The sequence below is a fragment of the Salarias fasciatus genome, chromosome 14, assembly GCF_902148845.1.
Source record: "Salarias fasciatus chromosome 14, fSalaFa1.1, whole genome shotgun sequence".
NCBI classification, from domain to species: domain Eukaryota; kingdom Metazoa; phylum Chordata; class Actinopteri; order Blenniiformes; family Blenniidae; genus Salarias; species Salarias fasciatus.
Genome location: NC_043758.1, coordinates 2,461,715 through 2,489,138, shown reverse-complemented (window position 1 = coordinate 2,489,138; position 27,424 = coordinate 2,461,715). Strand labels below are relative to the sequence as shown.

Sequence of the window (27,424 nt, the reverse complement as noted above, 5' to 3'; positions counted from 1 at the left end):
AGTCATCTACAAATGTTTTCACAGAGAAAGACGCCGAAGTGTGTGTCTGTGTGTGTGTTGCACACAAATGGTAACATGTGGCTTTTCGATGGTGTCAGACAGTCAATTAAATCAATTAAAGGGATTGAAGAAGTCATTGATCATCTGTTTTTATTCAGGAGAATTCCTCCACCCTCAAAGTGAAGATGCTGTCTCTACATCTGCTTAAACGTCTTCAGACGCTTCAAAAACTCCAACCAGATTCACTGGTTTGATTTTTAGGAGTCCGGTTCTACTCGGGTCATAAAGCGTCTCCTCATCAGCTGGTGGCACAATGAACACTCCAGAAGCCAGGAGACCGGGAACCAGGAGACCCGCTCCTGGTTCTGACGGATCTGTAGAACCACAGATCATCTTCTCTTCAGACCTACGAGGCTATACGCTACAACCAGCGCTGTGACGTCCAAACATTTCCAACCAGTCCAGATCCAGGACCTGTTCCCTGGCCTAGTTCGGGTCTACCTCTCAGAGTAGATCTTGTAGCGGAGGACAAAGTAGGCGATGAGCCTCAGTGAGAAAAAGAAGATGACCAGGATGATGAAGTCCAGGTAGAGTTTGGCGTCCAGCATGTCGAGCTCCTTCAGGATGGCCTCGGACTTCTGGAAGTGACACGCTTGGTCCTCGTCACAGTGGAGATCCTCTCGATCCAGACCGTAGATGGACAGGATGACGCCCTCAAAGCCGTACCTGACAGACAGAACCACAAACATCATGGTGACTGTTTCATTTGCTGCTGAATCCTGAACAGAACAAGTTCTTCAGGTCTGACGAGATAAAGTCAAACCCTGACGGACATGGACCAAATTCTGACACACAAGTCAGGACAGGAAGAGTCTCCTTGTATTTCCAAAACATACCGTCAATTGGTTCTTGAACTAGTTTAAACCAGCTTCAAACCAGTTCAAAATCCAGCTTCATACCAGTTCGAAAGCCAGCTTCAAACCAGTTTACAGACCAGCTTCTAACAAGTTCGAAAAACCGGCCTCAAAATCGGTTCATAAACCAGCTTCAAACCAGTTAGAAGAGCAGCTTTAAACCACTTCAAAGACTATAATAATGCATTGGTTTTATATAGCGCTTTTCAGGACACTCAAAGACACTTTACATTGCATTATTCATTCACACCATACTGGGTGGTGGTAAGCTACTGCTGTAGCCACAGCTGCCCTGGGGCAGACTGACAGAAGCAAGGCTGACAGTCTGCGCCATCGGCCCCTCCGACCACCACCAACCATTCACTCTCACAACTTTCATACTAGGCAAGGTGGGTGAAGTGTCTTGCCCAAGGACACAACGACAGTTTTACGCCTGCGGGAGCAGGGATCGAACCGCCAACCTTCCGGCTATAAGACAACCTGCTCTACCAACTGAGCTACTGTCGCCCCGACTAGCTTGAAACCAGATTTAAATCTGGCTAAAACCGGTTCAAACTGGCTTCAAGCAGCTGTCTGTGCCGATGTAGTGTGTATGCAGTCCGTCATGAGCTCCAGGTGTCATTTAAAGTCGTACGGTCACACAGCGCCCCCACCTGACGTAGGAGATGTAGGAAATCCACTGCAGGTACCAGGGGATGGTGTCAAAACTGACAAAGAACCCGGAGAACAGCAGAACCGGGATGGCGGTGACCGGACCCACAAACGTGGCCACCTGGAAAGGAAAGTACACAGACAGGAGTGACATTCTGGGTGTGTGTGTGTGTGTGTGTGTGTGTGTGTGTGTGTGTGTGTGTGGTAACAGCAGACCCACCTGCAGTGACGTGGAGGCCGCTCCAATCAGGAGACCCAGACTCTGAGCAACCAAAGAGGTCAGGACTCCCAGAGACAGGAAGAGGAAGAACCGGCCAGCATCTGGAGGCTGGGCCGTCATCCAGTACACGATACTGCAGTAGACCGCCGGGAACACTACCTGGAAAAACACGATACTGCAGCAAATCACCTGGAAAACTACCTGGAAAAAACATGATACTGCAGTACATCAACTGGAAAAACACAAGACTAGAGTAAATCACCTGGAAAACTACCTGGAAAATCATGATACTACAGTACGTCGCCTGGAAAACTATCTTGAAAAACATGATACTGCAGTAAATCACCTGCAAAAAACATGGCACTGCAGTAAGTCACCGGGAAAGCTATCTGGAAAAACATGATACTGCAGTACGTCACCTGGAAAGCTACCTGGAAAAGATGATACTGCAGAAAATCACCTGGAAAACTACCTGGAAAAAACTGATACTGAAGTACATCACAGGAAAAACTACCTAGAAAACATGTTCTGAAGTACATCGCCTGAAAAGCTGCCTGGAAAATCATGATACTGCAGTAAATCACCTGGAAATCTACCTGGAAAATCATGAAACTACACTACATCACCTGGAACACTATCTGGAAAAAGATGATACTGCAGTAAATCACCTGAAAAAAAAATACCTCTGGAAACATGATACTGCAGTACATCACCTGGAAAACTACCTGAAAAAACATGATACTGCAGTACGTCAAAAGTAAAACTACCTGGAAAAACACAATACCACAGTAAATCACCTGGAAAACTACATGGAAAAACACGGTACTGGAGAAAATCACCTGGAAAAACACAATACTGTAGTAAATCACCCGGAAAACTACCTGGAAAAACACGGTTCTGCAGTAAATCATTTGGAACGACATGAGACTGCAGTAAATCACCTGGAAAGCTACCTGGAAAAACACGATACTGCAGTAAATCACCTGGAAAACTACCTGGAAAAACAAACTGGACTACATCACGAGGTTAATCACTAAGCAGGACGAACCAGTGTTCAGTTCTCTGGATGGTTTTGTTTCTCAGAGAGCAGAGGGTCCACAGAGCCTTTCTGGTACTCTGGGGTTGAAAGTTTTGAGAACAATGTGGAGAAAGTACAAAGTCCAGTACCTGGAAGGGTACGTCTGCCATGGTCTTGGCCAGGTAGTAGGCCTTCAGACTGTACCAGTAGTTGAGATGTTCCCTCAGAAAAACGCCCAGCTCAAGAGGAACTGAAAGACAAACATATGATCAGATCATCTGATCCAGCTACAGGTGCTTCTCAAAAAATTAGCATATTGTGATAAAGTGCGGTATTTTATGTAATGTGCTGATAAACATTAGACTTTCATATATGTTAGATTCATTACACACACCTGAAGTAGTTCAAGCCTTTTGTTTTAATATTGATGATTTTGGCCAAAAAGTGAAGAAAAACCAACAATACCTATCTCAAAAATTTGCATATTATGAAAAGGTACTCTAAACGAGCAATTAACCTAATCATCTGAATCACCAAGTTAACTCTAAATACCTGCGAAAGATTCCTGAGGCCTTTAAAAACTCCCAGCCTGGTTCATTACTCAAAACCGCAATCATGGGTCAGACTGCCGACCTGACTGCTGTCCAGAAGGCCGTCATTTACACCCTCTTGAGGTGTCTTGCAACCTTGAGTGTCAAGAAAGGCGCTATGAAATAAAATGTGTTATTATTATTATTATTATTATTATTATTATTATTATTATTATTATTATTATTATTATTACCCTCAAGCAAGAGGGTAAGACACAAAGACATTTCTGAGCGAACAGGCCATTCCCAGAGTGCTGTATCAAGGCCCCTCAGTGGGAAGTCTGTGGGAAAGAAAAAGTGTGGCAGAAAACGCTGCACAACGAGAAGAGGTGACCGGACCCTGAGGAGGACTGTGGAGAAGGGCCGGTTCCAGGCCTTGGGGGACCTGCAGAAGCAGTGGACTGAGTCTGGAGCAGAAACATCCAGAGCCACCGTGCACAGGCGTGTGCAGGAAATGGGCTACAGGTGCCGCATTCCCCAGGTCAAGACACTTTTGAACCAGAAACAGCGGCAGAAGCGCCTGACCTGGGCTACAGAGAAGCAGACTGGACTGATGCTCAGTGGTCCAAAGGACTTTTTTCGGATGAAAGCAAATTTTGCATGTCATTCAGAAATCAAGGTGCCAGAGTCTGGAGGAAGACTGGGGAGAAGGAAATGCCAAAATGCCTGAAGTCCAGTGTCCAGTACCACAGTCAGTGCTGGACTGGGAGCCATGTCAGCTGCTGGTGGGGGTCCACTGTGTTTTATCAAGGACAGGGTCAATGCAGCTAGCTATCAGGAGATTCTGGAGCACTTCATGCTTGCATCTGCTGAAAAGCTTTAAGGAGATGAAGATTTCATTTTTCAGCTCGACCTGGCCCCTGCTCACAGAGCCAGAACCACTGGGAAATGGTTTACTGACCATGGTATTGCTGTGCTCAATTGGCCTGCCAACTCTCCTGACCTGAACCCCAGAGAGAATCTGTGGGATATTATGAAGAGGAAGTTGAGAGTCAGCAGACCCCCCACTGAAAAAAAAAAAGAAAAAAGAAATATGCTGAAAAAAAAAAAAAAAAAATTAGCATATTCCATCCACCCAATAAAAGAAAAGTGTTTTTACTACAAAAAAAGTCAACCTTCAAATAATTATGTTCACTTATGCACTCAATACTTGGTCGGGAATCCTTTTGTAGAAATGACAGCTTCAATGCGGCGTGGCGTGGAGGCATCAGCCTGTGGCTCTGCTGAGGGGTTACAGGGATTTTTGTCTTTTCTTTACTTTTTGGCCAAAATCATCAATATTAAAACAATAAAAGGCTCGAACTACTTCAGTTGTGTGTAATGAATCTAACATATATGGAAGTCTAATGTTTATCAGTACATTACAGAAAATAATGCACGGTCACACTTTGCTAGTTTTTTTTTTGGAGGACCTGTATATTCTGTTCTATGCTGATGATGTTCTGTGCTTTGTTCTTGAGAATACTGTCTCAGGTTCCTTTTAAAGTTCCGCCTCTTTGAACTGATAAAAAAAGCTCACTTCTTCTCTGTGACTGACAGTGTGGATGTGTTCTTTGTCCATCACACTGGGACAGACTGTTGAAAGTTGGTCCATTCAGACCTGTGTTCACAAACTGTCCAAACATCCTGTCCTTTATTCTGTTTTTCATTCTAATGACAGTCCGTTCTCTCTTGTTCTGTCCCACTCTGTCCTGTTCTGTCTTAGTCTGTCAAAGCTATGTCACTCTGTCCTGTTCTGTCCACTCTGTTGATTCTGTCCTGCTCTGTCTCATTCCGTCCTGTTTTGTACATTCTGTCCATTTTGTACACTCTGTCAACTCTGTCCATTCTGTCTCACTGTGTCCTGTTCTGTCCACCTGGTCCCACTCTGTCCTGTTCTGTCCCATTCTGCTCCATTCTTTCAACTCTGTCCTATTCTGTCCCATTTGGTCCTGTTTTATCTCACTCTGTCCTGTTCTGTCCACTCTGTTGAATCTGTCTACTCTGTCCTGTCTTTTTGGTGGAACTGATGAACTGTGTGGACTCACATGTGAGCACTGTTGGCATCAGTGCTGCAAACATGAGGAACAGCATGGAGAAGAAGAGGAAGCCGGAGTTGCTCAGAACCTTCTTGGCCTCGTTCCCGATTCCCAGGTAGAGCAGCCCGATCAGAACCCCGATCCCGATGTGAGACGAGATCCTCAGGTGAGTCAGCACCTGGACCACCGAGCACAGAGTTTACTTGTTGACTTCATGACAGACTGAATGTGTTCCCCTGTTGTTTGTACTTGAAAAGAAGAAGGTTCCTCACAGAGTCTCGGAGGATACTGAGGAAGGTTCTCCTGAACAGGATGGAGAACTGAGTCATGCAGCTGGCAGAGAAACTGTGGCAGCCTTCAGACGAGTCTTTCTCCTGGCCAACAGACACAAACACACAGCAGAAGGTCACTGACAGATTCCCGCAGACTGACCCTCGGCTGTGAATGCGTTTGATTTTCACCTCCTCCATGCCCTGCCACAGGAACGGGTGGAGATTCGTGTCTCCATTCAGCTCCATTTGGTCGTCTTTCTCACACTTTTGGTCTTGAACAGCCTTCACTAGTCGAACCATCTGGTCGCCATACTCCCCGGAGGCCACCTCCATCACTGCAGGACAGGACAGCAGAACAGACAAACGGTCAGACAGGCAGATGTTCTAATGGGCATTCAGACATTCAGACCAGAGCGAACTTTGACAAAAACTAAGATAAAACATGCTCGTCACTGCTCATTTCTTCTGGGATGAAGATGAGACGAGACGAGACAGGATGAGTCAAGACAAGACAGGACAATCATGAGACGAGACAAGATGACCACAAGATGAGACAAGATGACCATGAGAGAAGACAACCACAAGAAGAGACTTGATGAGATGAGGCAAGATGATGGGAATAAGGGACGACCACAAGGCTAGACGAGACAAGAAGACCACGAGACAAGACGACCATGAGAGAGATGGCCATGAGATGTAAAGAGATACTCGACAAGATGAATACAAGACAAATAGTCAAAAGGACACAGAAGTGGTTCACTGGTTGGTTGGCTGATTGGTTGGTTTGTTGATTGGTTAGTAGGTTAGTTTTATTGGTTGATTGGTTGGTTTGGTTGGTTGGTTAGTTGGTTGGTTGGTAGGTTGGTTTTATTGGTTGGTTGGTTACTTGGTTGGTTGGTAGGTTGGTTTTATTGGTTGGTTGGTTTGGTTGGTTGGTTGGTTAGTTGGTAGGTTGTTAGGTTGGTTGGTTTTCGTGGTTGTATTGGTTGGTAGGTTGTTAGGGTGTGCTTCCAGTGGATGTGATGCGAATTTTTCTCGTGATGAGATTACATTCAAAGTCAATATAATTTCGCGATTGTCGCCCAATCTTGAGTGTCGAGCATTTCCAGTGAATATTCCTTGGCCGTTCAAGTTGAAACAATTGAACTTTTTAAGAGAATTCGCATGTTGAGAACAGCCTATCAGCATGGGGGTCGTCACAGACGTGCTGACGTAGGGAACGCAGGGCTCCGACCATGCTGTTTTTGGAGTGACGTGATGCTGCGGTGAGGGTTCTTTTGCATTTGTACCAGTGAAACTAAACTCGAGCATCTAGCATGGCGCGATTTCATTTGTCACGCGAATGAATTCGCGTTCACCTCTTCTGGGGGAAACACAGTGTTAGGTTGGCTGGTTTTCTTGGCTTTATTGGTTGCTTGGCTGGTAGGTTATATTGGTTGGTAGGTTGGTAGGTTGCTTGGTTGATTTTGTTGGTTGCTTTTATTGGTTGGCTGGTTATATTAGTTGGTAGGTTGGTTAGTTTTGTTGGTTGGTTGGTTTTATTTATTGGTTGGTTGGTTGGTTGGTTTGATTGGTTTGGTTAGCTGATTGGTTGGTTGGTTGGTTGGTTGGTTAACCGGTTGGTTTTATTGGTTGGTTGGTTGGTTGGTTTGCTGGTTGGTTTGGTTGGTTGGTTGGTTGGTTGGCTGATTGGTTGTTTGGTTGGTTGGTTAGCAGGTTGGTTGGTCGATGGATCAGTTGATTGGTCAGTCGGTTGGATTCAGTCAGTCAGTGTTCCAGAGGGTCTCTCACAGCAGCAGCAATAGGGAGAACAGCTCGTGTGGATGATTCTTACCAAAGTCAGCGGGGTTGTGGTAGGTGGGGCAGTTGAGTCCGAGGTCTCGGAGGTAGGGAACCAGACTGGACACTGGTCCTCTGTAGATACACTGACCCTGACTCAGCACGTACAGCTGGAACGCCAACAACAACACACAGACTGAGAAGCTCTGCTTGTGATTTGTATGTCGGACAATGAAATGAGCTGAATGAAGAAAGTTCTCAGCAGAACACCCGGTGAAAACGGTGCTGCCGGTTCCCTGGAGTTACCTTGTCGAAGAGCTCGAAGAGTTTGGCGCTGGGTTGATGGATGGTGCAGATGACGGTCCGTCCCCCCCGAGCCAGAGCTTTGAGCAGTGAGACCACCTGGAAACAGGACGAACTGTCCAGACCACTGACACACACACACACACACACACACACACACACACACACACACACACACACACACACACGCTTACATGGTCAAACAACACTGAGTAGGACAACGAGGTCCGCTTGCACAATATTTTAACTGAAAGCACAACAAGGTTGTAGTTTTAATGTGCAGAACTGCTCACTATGGCCGTGGTGTGTCTGACCAGCAGCAGCGTTTCTGCCGTCAATAAGGAGACGGAGTCAGAGCGTCTCCAGAAAGTGTTGTTTTCCCCCATTTCATGATGACGGAGCACGAGTCATCATGTTAACTGACCCCAGAGTGTTTTGAAGGTTTTACATTTTCACTTGAAAAGGTCGCTGTGTAAACGGGGCTTTACTCACAATAACACACTGTTAACAGGCGTCTGTCATCAGTCAGAAAGCACCTCAGTTCCCACATCTGTCCTGTTGTGTTTGGTTCCTTTCAGGTTCCTTTTAATAGTTCTACATGTTTTAAAAGTGTTTCACTGAGTCTTGCCATTTGACCTCTGACCTGGTGGGTTCGTCGAAGAACATGACTGGAGGATTGTTGACGAGCTCCAGAGCAATGGCCAGCCTCTTCCTCTGACCGCCTGACAGGTGGGATGTCCTAGTTTTGGCACAGTCCAGCAGACCTAGAGCTGTGAGGATCTCCCTGACCTGGACAGAACCAGAACCCGCGGTTACAGGAGGAGGAGGAGGAGGAGGAGGAGGAGGAGGAGGAGGAGGAGGAGGAGGAGGAGGAACCAGTACAGGTGGATGCTCACCATGTCCCTGCGAGCCTCCATCTTCTCCTGCAGCTTCAGATTTGCAGAAATCTGCAGAAAGAAGAACGAAGTGAGAAACACCTGACGATGAAGAACAGAGAGACTGAGGCTCGTTGCCATGGCAACGGTTTCAAGTGAAAACGCAAATGTCTCGGCTCTGTGGTGTAAACGGATGAAATCGCTCCAGAAGCCTCTGGACTCCCAACTCAGATTCTCCAGGTGAATCATTTCTGAAGCCACGACCCCAACAGGAAGAGTTTCTGTGGAAAGGCTGAGTGGGCGGCGGTACCATCATGGCCTCGTGCACGGTGAGGTGGGGCAGCAGCATGTCGTCCTGCATGATGTAGCAGGACACCTTCCTGAAGGAGCGCAGGTCTCTGGGCTGGCCGTTGGTCAGGATCTCCCCCTTCATGCCCGTCTCCCTGTTCACAAACACAACGGAACTGGGTGACGAGAAAACCCGCAAAACACAGCCCAGCCATCCAACACCACCAAACATGTACAACATGCACATGTGGGGGAATTGGCACGCCGTGTCGGGGTGCAGTAGGTGAGTGGGTGTTCGGGTAAGGGGGGCTGCTCATTTGGCCTTGTTCACAGTGTATTTACTGCCCCTTAATTTTAATTGCAAACAACATACATAGGTGGGGTAATGGGGTCTTTCCACACCCCTGTTTCCAGGTCCCTCCTCGTGTGGGTGGGTGGGGGTCGGCTGTTTCCTCACAGGACTAGGGTTTGGGCCGGCTATGGGTTGGAGGGGCAGGTGGGCTGCCCCCGTGGCCCCCGGGGGTCCCGGCCGAGGCTTTCCTCTGCCACCTTCTCTACCGGCGCATGGACGTCTGCCTGGAGGAGCGGCTCGGATCTGGGCTCTGGGCTGGTACTGAACACAGTACTCTGGTAAACTGTCCACTGTCATGTAGATACACTCACTTCTCAAGATATATATATATATATATATATATATATATATATATATATATATATATATATATATATATATATATATAAATATATATAAATATATATATATACGATATGTGTATATATATGTATGTATATATATATATAGTATATATATATATATATATAATAGTGCTGTCAGTTTTAATTGCATTGATCGCAATTAATCGTGATTAATTCATGGAGAACTGTCAACAATTAACTTTCTTAAAGTTGATTTTAATTGCATTGAAGAATCTAATCCTCATAAATCAGTCCCAATGTCAGGAAAAAACACTATTATCCTCTAGTTCTTTTCTTTGACCCAATTGGCAGACCTCAATGGATTAATCGCGATTAAAATTGACAGCACTAATATGTAATATTATAGCTATTTTTCATTTCTATTTGCACCAGGAGTTGTCTTTTAAATGTTGTCATACTTGATGATGAAAATAAACACATTCTATTCTATTCTATTCTATTCTATTCTATTCTATTCATCAGTCTTCACATTCTACATGTGGACTCAGTTACCTTCTTTTCTTGTGGTGGGTTAGACTAATGGCTATCTGCATTAGGCCTCTCCTGATGCTCTGGTGTAATTTGATACCTGGATCCTCAGTTTGCACATCCCAGTTGACTACCAGCTATAATCTCCATCAAAAGTCTATAGGATGGCCTCTGTCACAACTTTATGCAGGTGCAGTAGCCGGTTGTCTGAAGTGTCGATATTAATCATATCTTTGCTCTCTCTTCACTTTTTTTTCTTTTTGCTTGTCTGTTCACTTGTTTGTTTCTTTCACTTTCTCTCTCTTTACTTGTCTTTCTGTCCCCCTGTCAGGTCCAGCACAAAAAAAAGGAAAAGAAAAGAAAAGAAAAGAAAAGAAAAGAAAAGAAATCCCTTCCAAACTCTGGAACCCGCCGTCTGGTTCCGGTGGAACAGTCCCGTGTCTGAGCGGCTTGTGGAGTTCCTCAGGGCTCCTGTCTGAATTCGGTGATGAAAAAACTGTTTGAACTCTATCTGTTGTTGGCTCTATTGGACTCAATTGTCTTCCCCTCAGAGTCCACAGGGGGGTGCTGCAGCATCAAGAAGCTCTTATAGCAGGTACAACCAGCATCAATATATTTATAAAAAGAAGCTATTGGCATGACATTTACAGCAGATGTTGTTCACAACCCTCATACTCCGCACATACAGAGAAATCAAACCGCAGACGTCCATAAGAGGAAAAGTCAAGACAGCAGCCTGAAATCAACCAGTAAATAGAAAACAATCATTTCAGGGCAAATTCAGATAAAGTGATTCACAAACGCAGAGAGTGTCTGAAGACCTTCAGGGAGAGTAATCCAAGAGCCACGGATCACTTGAGGACAACTTCAGAAAGACCTGGAATCAGCAGTGATGCACTGGACCTCCAGACAATCACTGGACTGGAATCTGATCGATAATCTATAATCTATTGAAGATCAGAGTTGATAGTGGAGGCCCACTGAACCTCCAAGAAGACAGAAATCATGCATTTCCCCTCATGAGACAGAACTGGAGGTTCGGACATTGGTGGTTTGATTTCTCTGCATGAGTGGATTACAGGAGATCGGTCCAGACCGGTTCCTGACTTCCTGAGGGGTTCTCACCTGTTCTGAACCCAGCAGCTCTGAGGTTTTCACAGTGCCCAATATAAATACAGCATGATCCCTGTATAGTCTCAAGTCCTAGACCAGGTGAACTCACCTGTACCCGGCCAAGATGTTCATGAGCGTGGACTTCCCGGCTCCTGACGGCCCCATGATGGCTACCAAGTTCCCGCTGGTGAATTTCCCAGAGATCCCTTTGAGTAGAGTCTTGTAACCTGAAACAGAGCAGAACAATGAGGCAGCAGGTTCCCAGCAGCAGAACAACAGCTCTTTGTCTGCGGGCTCCAGATCAGCTTTCAGCTCCATCTGGAGTCTCACAGTCCGTCCTCCAAACTGGCTCAGAGCTTCACACTGGTGCACTGCGCCAGGAGGACACCTGAAGCAGCTGAAGCCTCCAACCAGCTGAGATCCCAAAGTGTCTGCAACACCCAAACCTGTCAGTGGCCACGTTTGCATGGGCCCTGTATAATCGGATTGTAGGTGAAGTGGATTGTAAATGTGTCAAATAAACACCCGAGTGGATCCGCTTCACTCCGAGCGGATTGTATTTCAGATTCGATTGTACGAAGTCGTCTATGCCGATTGATAATCCGCTGCGGGTCTCATATTTATAGTGCTTGACAGCGGAGCGGATGAAACATTAATTCCGCGCATGTGTTCCCTCGTACGTAGTGACATGATGACGTGCGCAGGAAATGGGAAGCAGGAAAGTCAAAAACAAGCAGAAGAACTCAACGGTGGTCGAGAAACAGTTTTTCAATGAAAACCCCAACAGAACAAACACTGGAGAGGAGAGATGGCCACAAATCGCACAACAGCGAGTTGTTCAAAGAGCTCCATGGCAGACTGCTGGCAGACCGCCTGCCCGGTGTTATGGGATAATTGGTTCCCGTGTTAATGAGTGACGGGTTTCTGTGTAAACACATGCTGGAGACAGCAGATGTTAAAATAAGACTCACAAAAGACTTAAACTTATACATGTACTGTAACTGTAGATAACTGACGTTTACTAGAACGACTACAAGTTTCAGTTGGTTTTTCAACATCTGTTGGTCACCAGTTAACACGGAAACCAGGTAATTCGAAACATCGGCAGGCAGAGCGGCACACACCGGGACGTGCCGCTCGGCACCTCGGTGCTCTGGGCAGGGGAGCGCTCGCTCTTCGAGCAGCGTATCATGGAGACGTTGGGACATTATTTGAGCAGAGATCCAGCAGAGAAAAACTCTCTGCTCGGTGCTGAGGACTGCTGCTGCAGAGCTAAAGACCTTGAAGTTCTGCGAGAGACTTTGTGCGCATGTCACAGGACGCTGCATAGTCAGCTTCACCCAGGGTCCTTGTAAACGAGGATTCATCGTGGATCGCTTTGTGTGCCGTCCATGTATACAAGTGCGTTGAACACAATTGTTTTCAATCGGATTGAAAAAACACTCATGTAAACTGTACCAGTGTGGAAACCAACCAGCTGGGACACCAAAGTGTCTGCTACACCCAAACCTGTCAGTGCAGACACCATCCAGGGGTTAACACCGCGTCTGCTTCACAGAAGCTACCAAATTCAGAGGAAGATCTGTTGTGAGGTGCGCAACACTCGGACTGCAGGAATGGAGTCGCCACGGAAACCAAACAAACACCCAAGGATTATGAAGGACAGCAGTTTCTCTGCTGAGAGCCCAACAACGTTTAACGAGATAATCAGATTACATCTGAACAGATTACTGTCTGACTGACAGTAACCTCTGCAAAACACACACACACACACACACACACACACACACACACACACACACACACACACACACACACACACACACACACACACAAAGGTGTCAGCTGGGGCTGCAATGACACCGATACCAGAGGAAGGTATTGGGTCTGATACTGCATCAGGACTCATGGGACGCGCTATGTCCACGGTTAGCCGGTTCTTTAAAATTAAAGAGAATGGCAAACGTAAGGAGCTCAAGACTTTCGGGACTCACACTTGTGAAGCTACGTACATGGTTACAGTCTGACTGATACATCGGGCTGTACGGAGGTGGTTCCCAGCAAGGCAAAGCCTTCACACATCGCTTGTGTGGCGAGTAGAAAGTAAGTTAACAGCATTTAATAAGTGCTGGCATCGACAAGAAGATACACAGTTTTAAAACTAATTCACAAAACACATGCACTTTGCTTTCTAACTGATCATCTGGGATGAAAGGTGGAACACTGGAGATGGTATGGGTGGTCCAGGTGGTCTTGCTGGTTCAGGTGCTCCAGGTCGTCTGGGTGGTCCAGGTGGTTTGGGGGTTCTGGATGGTTCAGCTGGTTTGGGTGGTCTGGATGGAGGGGTCCTGGATGAACATGTCCCTGATTAATACTCAGCTCTCAATCAATCTGCAGTGTTCATCTTTAAAGGAAACTACAACTGCCTTGATGATCCTGGAGGCAAATTACAAACTGCCACGACCAGGGTTTAGGGTCCAGGGTGTAGCTCCCAGGGTCTAGCACCCAGGGTCCATAGTTCAAATGTCACACTTGTGCAGGAGCCGTGTGTCCTCAGTGGAACTGGGTGTGTCTTCCAGAGGACAAAGAGAGTGAGGGAGCGTCTGGAGGAAACCGGATCCGCCCAAGCCTTTAATTACAGACTAAGAGCTGCTTGGGGGGGACGGAGGGTCCCACTCTGGTTTCAGAACCAGAAGACACACCTCACAGCTGTCCTCACAGCTCACCTGGGTTTGGCCTGTCCTCAACAGTGTCTCTCAGTCCTCCATGGTGTCCTGGAGGTCCGTCCTGTCTCTCAGTCCTCCATGGTGTCCTGGAGGTCCGTCCTGTCTCTCAGTCCTCCATGGTGTCCTGAGGTCTGTCCTGAACTCGGTTTTTGTCTCATTAGTTGTTTTTGCAGGGAACCAGCTGAAAGTGGACTCTCGGGTTTCTCTCTGAACTCATCTCAACTCTTTTCTCTCGGCTTTTCTTTGTTTCATCCTGAAAAGCAGAAACGTGAAACCTTTTCTTTCCTCTAAATCTTCACATGCTGTTCTTTCACCGAGCAACAAAACCTTCTGAAATCTTTCACAGGTTCGTAAAAAGCTCACCTGCATCCAGGTGTGGTGAGTTTCAGGCCTACAGTCTGCGATCCACTAGCTCAACAGCAAACACACCGTAAATGAATGAGAAGCGTGAAGGCTGTGAACTGGAGGAGGGCCTGGTCACATGACCCCTCAGGAAACAGCTGCAGCAGAGGCAGAAGGTGGAGACTGACCCTGTAGTCTTCAGTGTGTAGTCTGACTGTCGTCTTTAGTCTGTAGTCTGACTGTCATCTTTAGTGTGTAGTCAGAACGAAGTTTTTAGTCTGGAGTCTAACTGAAGTCTATAGAGTGTAGTCTGACTGTAGACTGAAGTTTTAAGCGTGGAGTAGACTGTAGTCTTTTGTGTGTTGTCTGACTGATGTCTTTAATCTGTAGACTGTATAATACTGTCTATAATCTGTAATCTGACTGTAGTCTATGGTCTGTAGTCTGACTGTAGACTTTAGTCTGTAGTCTGACTGTAGTCTTTAGTCTGAGTCTGACTGTCATCTTTAGTGTGTTGTCTGACCGATGTTTTAAGTCTGGAGTCTGACTGTAGTGTTTTGTGTGTTGTCTGACTGACATCTTTAGTCTGACTGTAGTCTATATTCTTTAGTCTGACTGCAGTCTATAATCTGTAGACTGACTGTAGTCTGTAATCTGTAGTCTGACTGTAGTCTATGGTCTGGAGTCTGACTGTAGTCTTTAGTGTGTTGTGCGACTGTAGTCTATAGTGTGACGGAAGTCTAGTCTGGAGTCTGACTAGTCTATAGTGTGCACTCTGACTGTAGTCTTTAGTGTGTAGTTTGGCTGTAGTCTATAGTCTGACGAAAGTTTTTAGTCTGGAGTCTAACTGAAGTCTATAAAGTGTAGACTGACTGTAGACTGACTGATGTTTTAAGTCTGGAGTCTGACTATAGTCTTTTGTGTATTGTCTGACTGATGTCTTTAGTCTGACTGTAGTCTATAATCTGTAGTAGGACTTTAGTCTTTAGTCTGTAGTCTGACTGTCGTCTTTAGTGTGTAGTCTGACCGATGTTTTAAGTCTGAAGTCTGACTGTAGTGTTTTGTGTGTTGTCTGACTGATTTCTTTGGTCTGACTGTAGTCTATATTCTGTAGTCTGACTGTAGTCTATGGTCTGGAGTCTGACTGTAGTCTTTAGTGTGTAGTGCGACAGTAGTCTATAGTGTGACGGAAGTCTTTAGTCTGTAATCTGACTGAGTTCTTTAGTCTGGAGTCTGACTGTAGTCTATAATCTGTAGTCTGACTGTAGTCTATGGTCTGGAGTCTGACTGTAGTCTTTAGTGTGTAGTGCGACAGTAGTCTATAGTGTGACGGAAGTCTTTAGTCTGTAATCTGACTGAGTTCTTTAGTCTGGAGTCTGACTGTAGTCTTTAGTGTGTAGTCTTACTCTACTCTATAGTCTTCTTCAGCAGGGTGAGGAGTGATGTTACTAATCTGAACTGCAGCAACTTCCATTAGGAGACCCTGACTGAGATTAAACAGAAGGCTATTCTAACACACACACACACACACACACACACACACACACACACACACACACACACACACCACACACACACACACACACACACACACACACACACACACAGATTGACAACATGGAATTGAAAGAATTTGTCCTCCTGTGTGTCTCAGATTAAACTCTCGTGTTTCAGCTGTGATTCTAAATTTGAAGCAGATTGAAGAAGTGTCCACACTTTGACCTGAAAGATCCCACCTGGATCCCAACGATTGTAGATCAAAATTACATCCGCACTATAGAGCATCTTCCTTTCTCCGTCCAACAACCAGATTATAGACCATCTTCGTCCCACAGGCTGATGCTACTTAATGAAATATTATAATCTAAATACATTAATTAAACAACAACAACAACTAAAGTAACTAGTCGTCACATTAGTTTGTATTAAATATTAGTTGGGAGTCTGGTGGTGCGTTCGGGTACCTTTCTTCCTCCACCACGGTCCTTCTCGGATGGAGTACGACACGTCTTTGAAGTGGATGTTGACTGCAGGTCGCCGTGGTAACGAGGAGAACCTCTGGGCCTCTGTCAGGTTGTTGTCCACCTTCTTCAGGTGTCGCTGCAGCAGCGGCGTCTGCTGGCCGCCCGCCGGACGTGCCTTCACCGCCTCGTCCATGCAGACACACACCGTCCGGGGGTCCAACATCAGGTCCGGAGGCCCGTTGGTGTTCTGAGGTCAGAGGACAACGTGGGTAAGACACACTCAGCTTGAGAGCCTGATCCACAGAGATCTGATCCTGGTACATAAAACAACTGAACCTCATGAAAGTGCCTCAGCAGAACCTCGGGGCAGAACCTCTCGGGGCAGAACCTCTCGGTAGAACCGATGGGAATGTTCAACATTTCATGACCTTCCCCGGTCATGTTAATGAAGGACAATTATGGACCGGGTTCTGGACTGGGATTGAACTGGGTTTGAACTAGATCTGGTTTTGGACCGGGAGGGTGAAACAGGTGGGTTCAAACTGGTATTGACCTGCTTTTTTACCGGTTCTGACTTGTTTCTGACCTTGTCTCTTGGACTGGTTTAAAACTTATTTTAACCTGGTTTCTGGCTGGTTTTGACCTGGTTTTACCCTGGTTTCGGGGTGGTTCTGGACTGGTTTTGATCTGGTTTTGACCTGCCTGCTTTTGTCCTTGTCTTGTACTGGTTTTGACCTGGTTTCTGGTTGGTTTCTGGCTGGTTTTGGACTGGTTTTGACCTGGTTTCTGACTGGTTTTGACCTGGTTTCTGGGTGGTTCTGGACTGGTTTTGACTTGCCTGCTTTTGTCCTCGTCTTGGACTGGTTTTAAATTTGTTTACTTCTAGTATTGAGGAGGCTACTGGCTGGTTTTAACCTGGTTTTTGGCTGGTTTTGACCTGGCTTTGGACCGGTTTCAACGTGATCTTGGACTGGTCATGGACTCGGTGGTCACGTAGCTCAAAATGTGCCGAGTCATGGCGTTCGGGTTCAGGAGTAGGCGTGACCTGTGGGTGCTTCCTGCCCCTGACGCTGTAATCTGCCCCACGGAGAGGTAACTGTCGGACAGATCGCAGCTTAGACAGAGCAGGCTGAGAGGATTTAGGCCGCGGACAGGAGGAGGACTCTGTGATTCAGCACAACACTCACAGTTCACAGAGTACTCCGGTACTCACAGTTCACAGAGTACCCCGGTACTGACTGTGCAGAGTTCTCAGAGGACGATGGGAGCCGCCTCATGGCTGAAGAGTTTTGGAGGTTAAGCCAGTGGAACTCGAACAGGGGACTTTCTCACCGTGCTGCTGCAGTGTAAACCACTGGCCCACCGAACCAGTGGGTTGAAACAGCAGGTCGTGAACCGCAGAGCAGCAGAACCTGACGGGTTGCCCATAAAGTGCTGCTACATAAATACTGCTCAGGATCCTGGTAGTGAGATTTAACGCAGTTGATGCAAAGTGTTTGTGTTTGATGTGTGTGATGTGGGGAAAGTCAAGGTGCAGCCAGAACAGGACCTGTGTGGAACACAGGTCATCATAGTTCCGGTACCGGAAGTGTTTCCTCATGTTCTCGCTGAACTCACACTTGTCCTCACGGTGTAGAACACACCAGCTGATACGACGAAGGCAAGGAGAGCCGAGCAACAAACGTCTGTTCCAGAGAACCAAACTGCTGAACAGGAGAACCTCACAACATCACACGCTCCCTACTGGAACCTCAGAGCCTGATGGGTAGTCCAACAGAACCTCAGACCCTGCTGGACCATCCAGCAGAACCTCAGAACCTGACTGGGCTTCCAGAAGAGCCTCTGTCCTCCAACCCACTGGTCCAGTGGAACCTGAATCACTTCCAGAAACAAGATGAAGGAATCCTTTAGAACGCTGAACAGGTACCGAGCTGACCTGCTAACTAACTAACCAACTACCCACTACTGATGACACACACACACACACACACACACACACACACACACGTCCTCACCATGATGATGGAGTTGGTGACGGTCGGGTTGTGGACGGACCAGGCGGCCATCAGACAGGCCATGTCCCTCTGCCTGCCTCACACTCACGCACACAAACACAATGATCCTTTCTGACACACACACACAACAGCAGCAGAGGCCCCGCCCCCGGCCAGCAGGCCCCGCCCCCGACTTATCAATCACGGATACAGTCAGATCTGGAGCAGCTCTGAGCCTCTAATCCGGGTTTTTTTCCCCACTCAGTTTTAAAGTTTCAATGAAACCTCAGATTAAAAGCAGCTGATGAAGTTTTCAGGATTCGAACCTCTTCAGACGCTCCCAGGTGGATTAGTCTGGACCCCCCTCCTCCTCCCTGCTTCAGTTTTCCTCCACCTGGACGCCACTTGTCAGTCTGCAGGCAGACGGCGCCCCCTGGTGGAAGAGCCCAGCTACGCCCCTGCAGGGTGATATTCCGTCCACAGGGGGGCGCTGTGTGAAGGTGTGATCTGCAGGTTCTCCCTTCCCTCACTGGACTCCTGGTCCTGGGTCTGGGTCTGGTTAGTGGACTGAGTGAAGTTCAGGACTCAGTTGTTCTCTGTTGAACTTTTTTTAATACTTTCAAACAATAAAAAAACAAACAAAATAACTTCAAAAACTGCCCCAAGAGCGGGGCAGAACAGCCCAGCTGCCCCGACAGAGCAGGGAGACAATCCTGGACACAAAAAAACTTTTCAATTAAAATCAAAGTTTTGAAGACAACATGAAAAAAAGATGGGAAGAAAAAAAAAATCACTAAAATGAACCGTGGAGCTGGAACGGAGGGGTCACACAGGTCAATCACAGCTGGAGGGGAGGGGCTTCACCTGTGTGACCTCATCACGTGACTCCGCCCACTGACCTACAATTTGACCTTTCAACTGTCCAGATTGTCAAATCACAAAATTCCTTTAACAGGGAAGAACAAGAGGGAGAGGAGGTGAAGAGTGGAGGAAGAGGAGGAGAAAAAGAAGAAGAGGAGAGGAGGTGAAGAGTGGAGGAAGAGGAGATAAAGAGCAAGAGGAGAAGAGAAGAGAAGATGAAGCGTGGAGGAAGAGCAGGATTTTCTGCTCCCTTGGTAAATTCTCTGATGACTCTTCACACCAGACTGAATCCACCAATCAGAAGCTGACAGGCACGAGAAGCCCCGCCTCCTGACAGCAGGAGGGCTTCCTGACAGATAATCGGTTTGCTCTGTTCTGGGACATTCTTTTCACGCTATTATCTTGAGGGCGGAGCTTCTGAAGCCCCTCCCCCAATCCGATTGGTCCTCGTGGCCCCGCCCTCAGCATGAACACGGGAATCGAACATGAGTTCTGTGAACACGGCTGATGCCAGATGGAGTAACCGACGGAGTGACACCCGAACGCATCGTTCAGCCTGCAGAGCATCCTGGACAGGAAGTCCCGCCCCTTCTGCTCCCCCAGAGTGAGTGATGTGTTCAGGGTCAATGGGTTCTGTTGGAAAGGCAGCCGCTGGGTGGAGGTGGGCGGAGGCGGGCGGAGGAGGGCGTGTCCGGGCGTCTCATTTGGTCTTCTTGTCGGAGGCCAGCGTGTCGTGCAGTTCGGAGACGCTCTTCTCGAAGCGGTCCATCACCAGCGTCCCCTGGTCGTCGAAGAAGGCGGAGACGGAGCGGGTGAACTCCGCCTCCCGGAAGGCCCGGGACTTCCCGTCGGTGAAGGACACCCGCAGGGAGTACTGGTCGTCGAACCTGCGGCACACAGCGGCCGTTAGCGTTGGCGTCAGCGCCGTTAGCCCGGCGGGCCGGCTCCGCGGCGGCGCGGCTACCGTTTGAGCGAGGACGACAGCTGCCACACGTGGTCCGGGTCCATGCCGGCCGGGTCCCGCTGCAGAGCCACCAGGAAGATGTTCTTCTCCTTGTAGGACGTGTAGAGGGTGAGGACGCCCATCATGATGAAGTAGGTGAGGACACGAGTCAAGGGACAACCAGAGGGGGGTGGGGACAGGAAGAGGGGGACAGAGACAGGGACAGGGGGGCTCCGTGGTTAAAGGATATGAGATGACACAGCAGGCCAGGACCGGTCTGGACTCGGGGAACGGGTGCAGGTAGTCCCAGACCAGAGCCAGCATGGCGAAGAGGCAGGAGACGGTGCAGATCAGGAGACGTCCGTCCACCAGCCGGAAGTTCTCCGCGTAGCCGTACTTCTCCAGGAGAACCTGGGGGGACGGAACCATTACACACCGGCGGGGTCACACCTGCAGGGACCGGCGGGGACAAGTCCCCAGTGCCGGAACCAGGGACACGTTCCTGAACGTCTCCAGAGGAACATCTGTCTTCACAAACACCTGGCTGTGACCCACCGGTTCCCTGGAGAGCAGAACCTGGACCCATCGGCTCCCCATGGACCCGGCTGGGAGAACCCGGGGAGCAGAACCCGGACCCGACTGGGGTAGGAAACTGACACTCACCTTCTTGGCAGCATCGTCCAGAGAGTTCTTCACCGCGGCTCCGTCCCACTTATCGATCTTCACCGGCTTCTCATCGATCCTCCACTGAGAGAACAGAGCCGTCAGGACACACACACGCACACGCACGCACGTAGTGACAGCTGTCAGCAGAAACCCGCCACCTTCTCCTCGTATTGTTGCAAGTATTTAAAGGAAACGAGCAACGTGAGTTACGGGAATTAGATTCAAAACCTTCGCCGATGTTTAATTTTAACTCTGAATTTTATTTCTATTCATTCTGCGCTCGCGTTAGCTTCGCGGCTAACCGGAAAAAAACAAACTGCGGCTTCGTGGCCTAACGTCCCGCAGAAACTCAGGCATTTATCGTGAAAACTCAGAGGAAACGGGTTTAAAAAGAGACAGAGACTGACTATCTCAGAGAGAAAGAGGTCTAACCGGAGATAAACTCACCTTCTCCAGCAGCCCGCTCTTCCCGTTCCTCGCTGCAGCCATCTTTTCTTCTTCTGCCACTACCGCCTCTGACCGCAGCTGTGACCTGGACGCTCCTGATTGGCTGGCCGGACGACGTCAGTCCTGCTGCGTCAGCACGCACAGCGGCCTGGTATTTAAATAGCTGCAGCACTCCTATCGGCTGGTACAGGCACTGCAGCTGGCTGGTTGGTTGGATGGATAGATGAATGAATGAATGGGGGTGGATTAGTGGATGGATGAATGGAAATCAGGATATTTCCAGGTAAAAATCAAAATACTCTAAAGGCTATTAAAAAAATACAATTTTTGAAGTTGTTGTGAAATCCCCAAATGTGATTTGGAGAGCTGAAAGTCCCACAGGTCCCACAGCTCAGTCCAGTACGGAGGAATGATGGGAAAAGAAAAAAGAAAACTTCAATCAAGTTCAGAAATCAGGACATCTGTAGAGAAGTTTAAATCACAGTCTGTTTTCATGGGACAGACTGCGTTCGAAAATCTTCTTGGAGTGTGAACCCAGATTAGTGGGTGTGGTGTTAAAGGAATACTCTGAAGATGGACCCACGCCCTTTCCCTATCATTGACAAAGTTAGAAAAGCTCATAAATAACTTTTTTGTCTCTGCGCCCAGTGGCTGGGTCCCAGCTGTTAGCATCGTAGTTAGCTTAGCTCAATTGCTGGAAGTCAATAGGAAACAGAGCCGGACTGACGAAAGTGGACAAAATCTTCTTTCCAGTGGTCCAGGGGACGGCGTATTAGCACGTGAAGTAAATGCCAATGTTTAGAAAACATTTTAAAAGACATGTTTTCTTTTCAATCCGTTAAAATAACGTTTTGATACACACAGACCTCAATGATAGCGATAGGGTGTGGGTCAAAAATCTTCGGAGTATTCCTTTAAGGTTCTGGTTCTGGGGACCAGGATGAAGGCTGGGACCATGAACGGGACCGGGAGCCACAGCGCCTCGACACGGTGAAGAAAGAGGCCGGTGAGCCGAGGAGCAGCTTTCAGGACTTTATTTTATTGGAAATAAATCACTTCAGCTTGCAAAACAAAGTGTTCTTCTGCCCGGGCTCTGCAAGGGACCCTGAACCAAACCAGGGCCATCCCTGGGATCCGGGACCCTGACCCTGTGAGCCCCCGTCTCCATAGAGACAGTGTTCTCACCGTTTCCATGGAGACGGGGTGTCATCGCCGGCTCTCTGTAAACGGGGCCACAGTTTAGTGTCTTTGTGATAAAACCAGGTGGAACCAAACTTCAGGACCCAGAAACATGATCAGCTGTGCCAGTGGTCCGGATGGTGGAGCGGGGGGCGGCGGCGGGGGGGGGGAGGTGGGGGGGTAAGGCTCCTTCTCACTGTGCGATTATAACAATCTTACAAGTTCACAATCCGCCAATACTGTACGACATGAATCTCTAACTTTGGACGCGACATGAAGCTTGCTGTGTGCTGATTGGACGACGGAAACAACCGGAATCAACGCGGCGGCGGAGGAATAAAACGTCATCGGCGTGTGCCGTTCATTCCTGGAAACGGGACCGGTGGAGCGCCATGTGGCAAGAAATCCCCGGAGGAGGAGGAGGAGGAGGATGACCACCGATTGGAGCCAGGACCGCAGGACCTTGTGACGCGGCGGCGGCGGCGGCTCTGGCTGGGTCTGAGCGAGCTCAGTTTTTGGTGATCTGCTGGTGTTTGGGTTTTCATAGAAAAACATTCACACGTTCATTCAACCTCGTCTCTTTGCATATATCGCTTCTTGTCGGCGGCGGCGCCTCACAGCTTCTTGCCGATTCGCCGGGAGCTGCGGAGGCCACGCCTCCTGCGGTTCTGACTGGACATCCAGGAGCGCAGGCAGTAGGCGTCGGGGCTCCGCCTGCGGGGGGCGCTCTGGTTCTCCAGGTCGAACTGTCTCTGCAGCCGGAGCGCCAGCGCCCGGTCCTGCCGCTCCTGCTGCAGCTGCCGGGCGTCGCGGGCGGCGGCGGCGGCGCCCGGGTCCAGGTGTTTGGTCTTCTGCTTCCTCTTCTTGCCCCTCCTGGAGGTAGACTGGTTGTGGATGCTACTGTCGCCCGGATCCTTCTGGGGACTCTGCGAGTCCTTTGGCACTAACTTACACAACTGGAAACCAGAGTTCTTGGACAGCGGCGAGAACAGCGCCCCCACGCCGCAGGGCTCGGCGCCGCCCACGCCGGCCTCCAGGTCCGGGCCGGGCCTGGGGGCGGCGGCGCCGTAGCGCACGGCGGGGACGCGGATCTTCACCGACTGCCTCTGGAGGCCGTCGGCGTCCGGAGGCTCGAACAGCAGCCGCCTCTTGTTGGCGGACGGCCGGGCCCTGGCGCCGTCCTCGCCGCCGTTGGCGCGGGCGTGGAGCTCGGACACGGGGCTGGTGAGCGTGGACCGGGAGCTGACCTTCAGGCTCTGGCGGTCCAGCTCGATCTGCCGCCACTTCTGCAGCACGGCGGGGCTGGCCTCGTAGCTGGTGGCCTTCTGCAGGCCGCGCGTCAGGTTCCGCGGCGTCGACTTGACGATGGTGGGCTCCACCAGGCGGCCGTCCGGCAGCCGCTTGGGCGGCGTGCACGGCGAGCACACGATGGGCTTGAAGTGGTTGAGCTCCTCCGAGATGCTGTCGTTGCTCTCGGGGCTGATGGAGCGCTCGGGCCGCGGCGGCGGCAGGACGGGCGGCGTGGACGGGGTCAGCACCGCCCGCCAGGCCGGCCGCCGCTCCGGGGCCACGGTGGGCGCCGACACGGAGCGGCTGTTCTCCGACGACAGCAGGATGCCGGCGGCGAAGCTGTGGCTGATTCCCACCTGCAAGGACAGACGGAACTCAGGCCCGTTTCCATGGAGACGGAGTCGGCGCATTTTCAGCGAAAACACCGGAGCCTACCCGCTCCATCATGGCCGCCGGCAGGACCGCCGCCTTCAGCTTTCCCCCCCGGTCCTCCACCGGGTCGGTGCAGCTGCGACTCCTCTGACAGCCGCTGAGGGAGAAACGGGTCAGGGGTCAGAGGTCAGAGGTCAGCCCGCGGACAGTGTGCGCGGCGGAGCGAGGACTCACACGGCGAGGAGGGACGAGGAGTTCTTGGTCCTCCTGATGAAGCTCGAGATGTTCCTGATCTGGCGGCTGATTGGCTCCTCGTTCTCCGAGTCCGACAGGACGCCCTGAACGCAGCAGAGGTCAGCTCTCCGCCCCCCTCCGGGAATCCTCAGCCGCGATTGGTCGACACTCACCGGCTCGTCGTCGCGCCGCGTCCATCCAAACTCAGAATTCTTCCTCCTCGACTCGTCTCTGTCCTCGCCCTGCCGCCAACACACAGACACACACACGGACACACACACACACACACACACAAACTCAGAGGGTCTGATTGATCCTCGCAGAAACCTGCCACCACACAGACGGGTTGTCCAATCGGCAGCTGGGTTCAGACTGGTTCAGACCGGTTTCTGCTGTCAGACCTGGTCTGGTGCTGGTTCTGACCCAGTGAGTCGGAGCTTTCAGGACTTTTTGGACTGACCTTGAGTTTTCCTGGAAACGGGTCTGAAGACTTGTTGATCAGAGCTGGAGAGACGAAGAGGTCTGAGGAGACACCAGGGAGGAACCAGAGGAGGACCAGAGGAGGACCAGAGGAGGAGAAGGGATCAATTAACTCACAGAGAACAAAAACTTCTCAACAGATTCACATCCATAAAAACAGGATTCATACTGAGGAATCACAGTAGAGACGCATTAGAATGAGAGTACTGGTACGAGTACGAAAGTAACTGGTAGTCCAAAGTCCTCCAGCAGGACAAGTCCGGACTAGTCCTCCTCCGCTCGGAGCTTTCTTCAAACTGCTGAGAATCTTTAACTTTAACTTTGTCTGGATGTGATATTAACTCTTAGCGGTCTTAGAACAGTCTCCCTTCATATGATCAGTTTTTAGCGGAGGTTCTGGTTCTGGTTTGTCTGAGCGGTGTTCGGGCGGCGGCCGAGCGCCGGTCCCTCTCTCCCGGTCCCAGCACCGACCTCTGCGGCAGTCTCCGTCCCTCCGGGCCGGCCTGCTGCTGCTCCTCTCGGGGTCGCTCCTCCTGCGGAGCCGCTCCCCATCGGAGTGTCTGTGGGCCGGGTGTCCGCGGGCCGAGCCGCCGCCGCCGGACGGAGCGCAGCGGTCCGGTCCGTCCTCTGCCCCCGGCGGCGGCCCGGACCGCGACCGCGACCGGGACCGGGACCCGGCTCTGGGCCCCGCTCCGGACCCCGCCGGACCCGCTCCGGGTCGGACCGGGCTGCCGGGCCGCTCGGCGGAACCCGCCGTCGCCATCTTCAACTATTCTCAAAACAAACCCGCCAACCGGAAGCACCTTCACAATAAAATAGTCTGGCATCTTATTGTGAAAGGAGTCTTCCTCCAGCCGACAACGTGAATGGAAAGAGAAAAAAACAACAATAAACAAAAAGTAATGAACAAACAACGTAAAGAGTATTTTTGTTCGTTTATAAAGTATTAAAACAACATTTTATACAATTATAATAATAATAATACACAACAATAAACAGTGAATCCCGGTCGGTAGGGGGCAGCAGAGCGCAGCGCGGACCGTAGAAGAAGAGACAGGAGGTGTCATGGCGGCGCCCTGAGGAGCGGCAAGGAGGAGAGACAGCAGGGGAACAGAGGAGGACAGAGGAGAGCAGGGGACAAAGGAGGACAGAGGGGGACAGAGGGGGACAGAGGAGAGCAGGAGGACTTTGACTCAAATGATACCAGTGATACTGAAGGTTTGCACGTCTGTCCTGAGAGACACTGACAGTGGACAGTGAGTGAACATCGCTGAGACTAAGACACTGACAGTGATTGGACACTCTATCATGGGGAGGCTTCTGATTGGCTGACAGTATAAAGTGGACTTGGTTCAGTTTTTGGTGTCCCAGCTGAACCTGCCTGGTTCTGGTCTCGGTCTTGGATGCAGGGGGGACGGCCGCTGGTGGAGGTGGTCCGTCTGGGCCTGCTCTCCTACCAGGAGGCCCTGCGGGTGCAGCAGACCTACGTGGACCGGCACCGTTCTGGTCCAGCTCACGCTCTGCTGCTGTGCCAGCACCCGCCCGTCTACACCACCGGCATCCGCCACAAACCGTACCCGGAAGACCTGCTGGACCGCCTGCGCCTGCTGGGCGCCGCAGTCCACCGCACCAACCGAGGGGGCCTCATCACCTTCCACGGACCGGGTCAGCTGGTCTGCTACCCGATCCTGCACCTGGGCAGCTTCCGAAAGGTGGGAGGAGCTGGGCCTGCAGGGGCGGGGCCTCACCTGCGGGGGGCGTGGCTGATGTGTGTTTCACCCTGTGTCCTTGCAGAGTGTGCGGTGGTACGTGTCCCAGCTGGAGCTCACCGTCATCTCCGCCTGCAGCCGCTTTGGGATCAGCGCATCTACGTCTCCTCACACCGGGGTCTGGGTCGGAGACAACAAGATCTGCGCCATCGGTACGGGGGGTGTGTGTGTGTTGTGTCTGACTGTGTGTGTGACATTGTGTTTGACCCCGTGTGTGTGTGTTTCCGTGTGTGTGGTCAGGGATCCACTGCGGCCGCTACGTCACCTCTCACGGCCTGGCTCTGAACTGTGACACCGACCTGTCCTGGTTCCGCCACATCGTGCCGTGCGGCATCGAGGGTAAAGGCGTGACGTCGCTGAGCGCCGAGCTGCAGAGAGACGTCGGCGTGGACGAGGCCGTCCCCCACCTGCTGGACGCCTTCAGACTGCACTTTGGCTGCACGCTGACCGAGGGGGGGGCGGTGTGAAGGGGGGGGGTTCTGGCTGCAGATAACCCACAAGGTGGAGCAAGGAGTCATCTCAGGACAAAGACAGGCTGAGGACAGACTGGATGCTGGAGGAAGGGCTGGATGCTGGAGGATGGACTGGATGCTGGAGGACGGACTGGATGCTGGAGGACGGGCTGGATGCTGGAGGACGGACTGGATGCTGGAGGATGGACTGGATGCTGGAGGACAGGCTGGATGCTGGAGGATGGACTGGATGCTGGAGGATGGACACTCCCAGATGAGCGAAGAGTTTCTGAACCCGACGTCCAAGTCTTGGGTCATGGTCCCGGCACCGGCGTACTCCACGAGGGATTTGGGACATTTAAAAAAAATGTCAAAAACAGAATAAAATATTGTGAAAATAAAAGTCTCCTCTCTGATCCGTCCAGCTTCAGTGGTCTCAACCACTGAACCATGAGACCAGGATCTGGTCTCATTGTTTT

The 27,424-nt window shown here is 50.2% G+C and overlaps 4 protein-coding genes across 5 annotated transcripts; 1 reads left to right on the top strand and 3 right to left on the bottom strand.

The window, feature by feature from the left end:
* Window positions 1-462: 462 nt before the first annotated feature.
* abcg1 (ATP-binding cassette, sub-family G (WHITE), member 1) lies at window positions 463-18,339 on the bottom strand. Of its 2 annotated transcripts, XM_030108317.1 has the most exons (15): window positions 18,274-18,339; window positions 16,259-16,505; window positions 11,336-11,453; window positions 8,951-9,083; window positions 8,662-8,712; window positions 8,409-8,554; window positions 7,769-7,892; window positions 7,518-7,632; window positions 5,873-6,018; window positions 5,684-5,785; window positions 5,421-5,589; window positions 2,953-3,053; window positions 1,786-1,944; window positions 1,568-1,686; window positions 463-726 (listed from the first exon to the last, which is right to left on the bottom strand). In XM_030108317.1, exons 1-15 carry the CDS (start codon window positions 18,334-18,336, stop codon window positions 498-500), a joined length of 2,022 nt encoding a protein of 673 aa, XP_029964177.1. In that variant the 5' UTR covers window positions 18,337-18,339; the 3' UTR covers window positions 463-497. The 2 variants fall into 2 exon arrangements, with proteins under 2 accessions (XP_029964177.1, XP_029964176.1); XM_030108316.1 differs by having other exon boundaries at window positions 5,684-6,018.
* Window positions 18,340-18,847: 508 nt separating this feature from the next.
* On the bottom strand, window positions 18,848-21,298 carry spcs2 (signal peptidase complex subunit 2). The gene is made up of 5 exons (XM_030108303.1): window positions 21,170-21,298; window positions 20,720-20,803; window positions 20,307-20,467; window positions 20,078-20,212; window positions 18,848-20,000 (listed from the first exon to the last, which is right to left on the bottom strand). Exons 1-5 carry the CDS (start codon window positions 21,209-21,211, stop codon window positions 19,814-19,816), a joined length of 609 nt encoding a protein of 202 aa, XP_029964163.1. The 5' UTR covers window positions 21,212-21,298; the 3' UTR covers window positions 18,848-19,813.
* Window positions 21,299-22,194: 896 nt separating this feature from the next.
* rnf169 (ring finger protein 169) lies at window positions 22,195-25,526 on the bottom strand. Its single transcript, XM_030108276.1, has 6 exons — window positions 25,196-25,526; window positions 24,705-24,766; window positions 24,418-24,486; window positions 24,245-24,348; window positions 24,074-24,167; window positions 22,195-23,994 (listed from the first exon to the last, which is right to left on the bottom strand). Exons 1-6 carry the CDS (start codon window positions 25,485-25,487, stop codon window positions 22,963-22,965), a joined length of 1,653 nt encoding a protein of 550 aa, XP_029964136.1. The 5' UTR covers window positions 25,488-25,526; the 3' UTR covers window positions 22,195-22,962.
* A 300-nt stretch (window positions 25,527-25,826) lies between these two features.
* lipt2 (lipoyl(octanoyl) transferase 2) lies at window positions 25,827-27,320 on the top strand. Its single transcript, XM_030108301.1, has 3 exons — window positions 25,827-26,436; window positions 26,519-26,645; window positions 26,734-27,320. Exons 1-3 carry the CDS (start codon window positions 26,128-26,130, stop codon window positions 26,958-26,960), a joined length of 663 nt encoding a protein of 220 aa, XP_029964161.1. The 5' UTR covers window positions 25,827-26,127; the 3' UTR covers window positions 26,961-27,320.
* Window positions 27,321-27,424: the final 104 nt, after the last annotated feature.

Bases quoted from the DNA above. Each gene is read 5' to 3' on its own strand.
- spcs2 (XM_030108303.1), bottom strand. From the start codon at position 21,211: ATGGCTGCAGCGAGGAACGGGAAGAGCGGGCTGCTGGAGAAG. The intron at 20,468-20,719 runs GTGAGTGTCAGT...CCGTCCCCCCAG, and splicing joins TGGACGATGCTGCCAAGAAG to GTTCTCCTGGAGAAGTACGG. The intron at 20,001-20,077 runs GTAGCCGCGCCG...TGTGTGCCGCAG, and splicing joins CTGTCGTCCTCGCTCAAACG to GTTCGACGACCAGTACTCCC.
- abcg1 (XM_030108316.1), bottom strand. From the start codon at position 18,336: ATGGCCTGTCTGATGGCCGCCTGGTCCGTCCACAACCCGACCGTCACC. The intron at 16,506-18,273 runs GTGAGGACGTGT...CTCTGACCTCAG, and splicing joins TCACCAACTCCATCATCATG to AACACCAACGGGCCTCCGGA. The intron at 7,893-8,408 runs GTCAGAGGTCAA...TGTGTGTGTCAG, and splicing joins TTCTTCGACGAACCCACCAG to TGGTCTGGACAGTTCGTCCT.
- lipt2 (XM_030108301.1), top strand. From the start codon at position 26,128: ATGCAGGGGGGACGGCCGCTGGTGGAGGTGGTCCGTCTGGGCCTGCTC. The intron at 26,437-26,518 runs GTGGGAGGAGCT...GTGTCCTTGCAG, and splicing joins ACCTGGGCAGCTTCCGAAAG to AGTGTGCGGTGGTACGTGTC. The intron at 26,646-26,733 runs GTACGGGGGGTG...GTGTGTGGTCAG, and splicing joins CAACAAGATCTGCGCCATCG to GGATCCACTGCGGCCGCTAC.
- rnf169 (XM_030108276.1), bottom strand. From the start codon at position 25,487: ATGGCGACGGCGGGTTCCGCCGAGCGGCCCGGCAGCCCGGTCCGACCC. The intron at 24,487-24,704 runs GTCAGTCCAAAA...TGTTGGCGGCAG, and splicing joins CGTTTCCAGGAAAACTCAAG to GGCGAGGACAGAGACGAGTC. The intron at 24,168-24,244 runs GTGAGTCCTCGC...TTTCTCCCTCAG, and splicing joins TCCTCGTCCCTCCTCGCCGT to CGGCTGTCAGAGGAGTCGCA.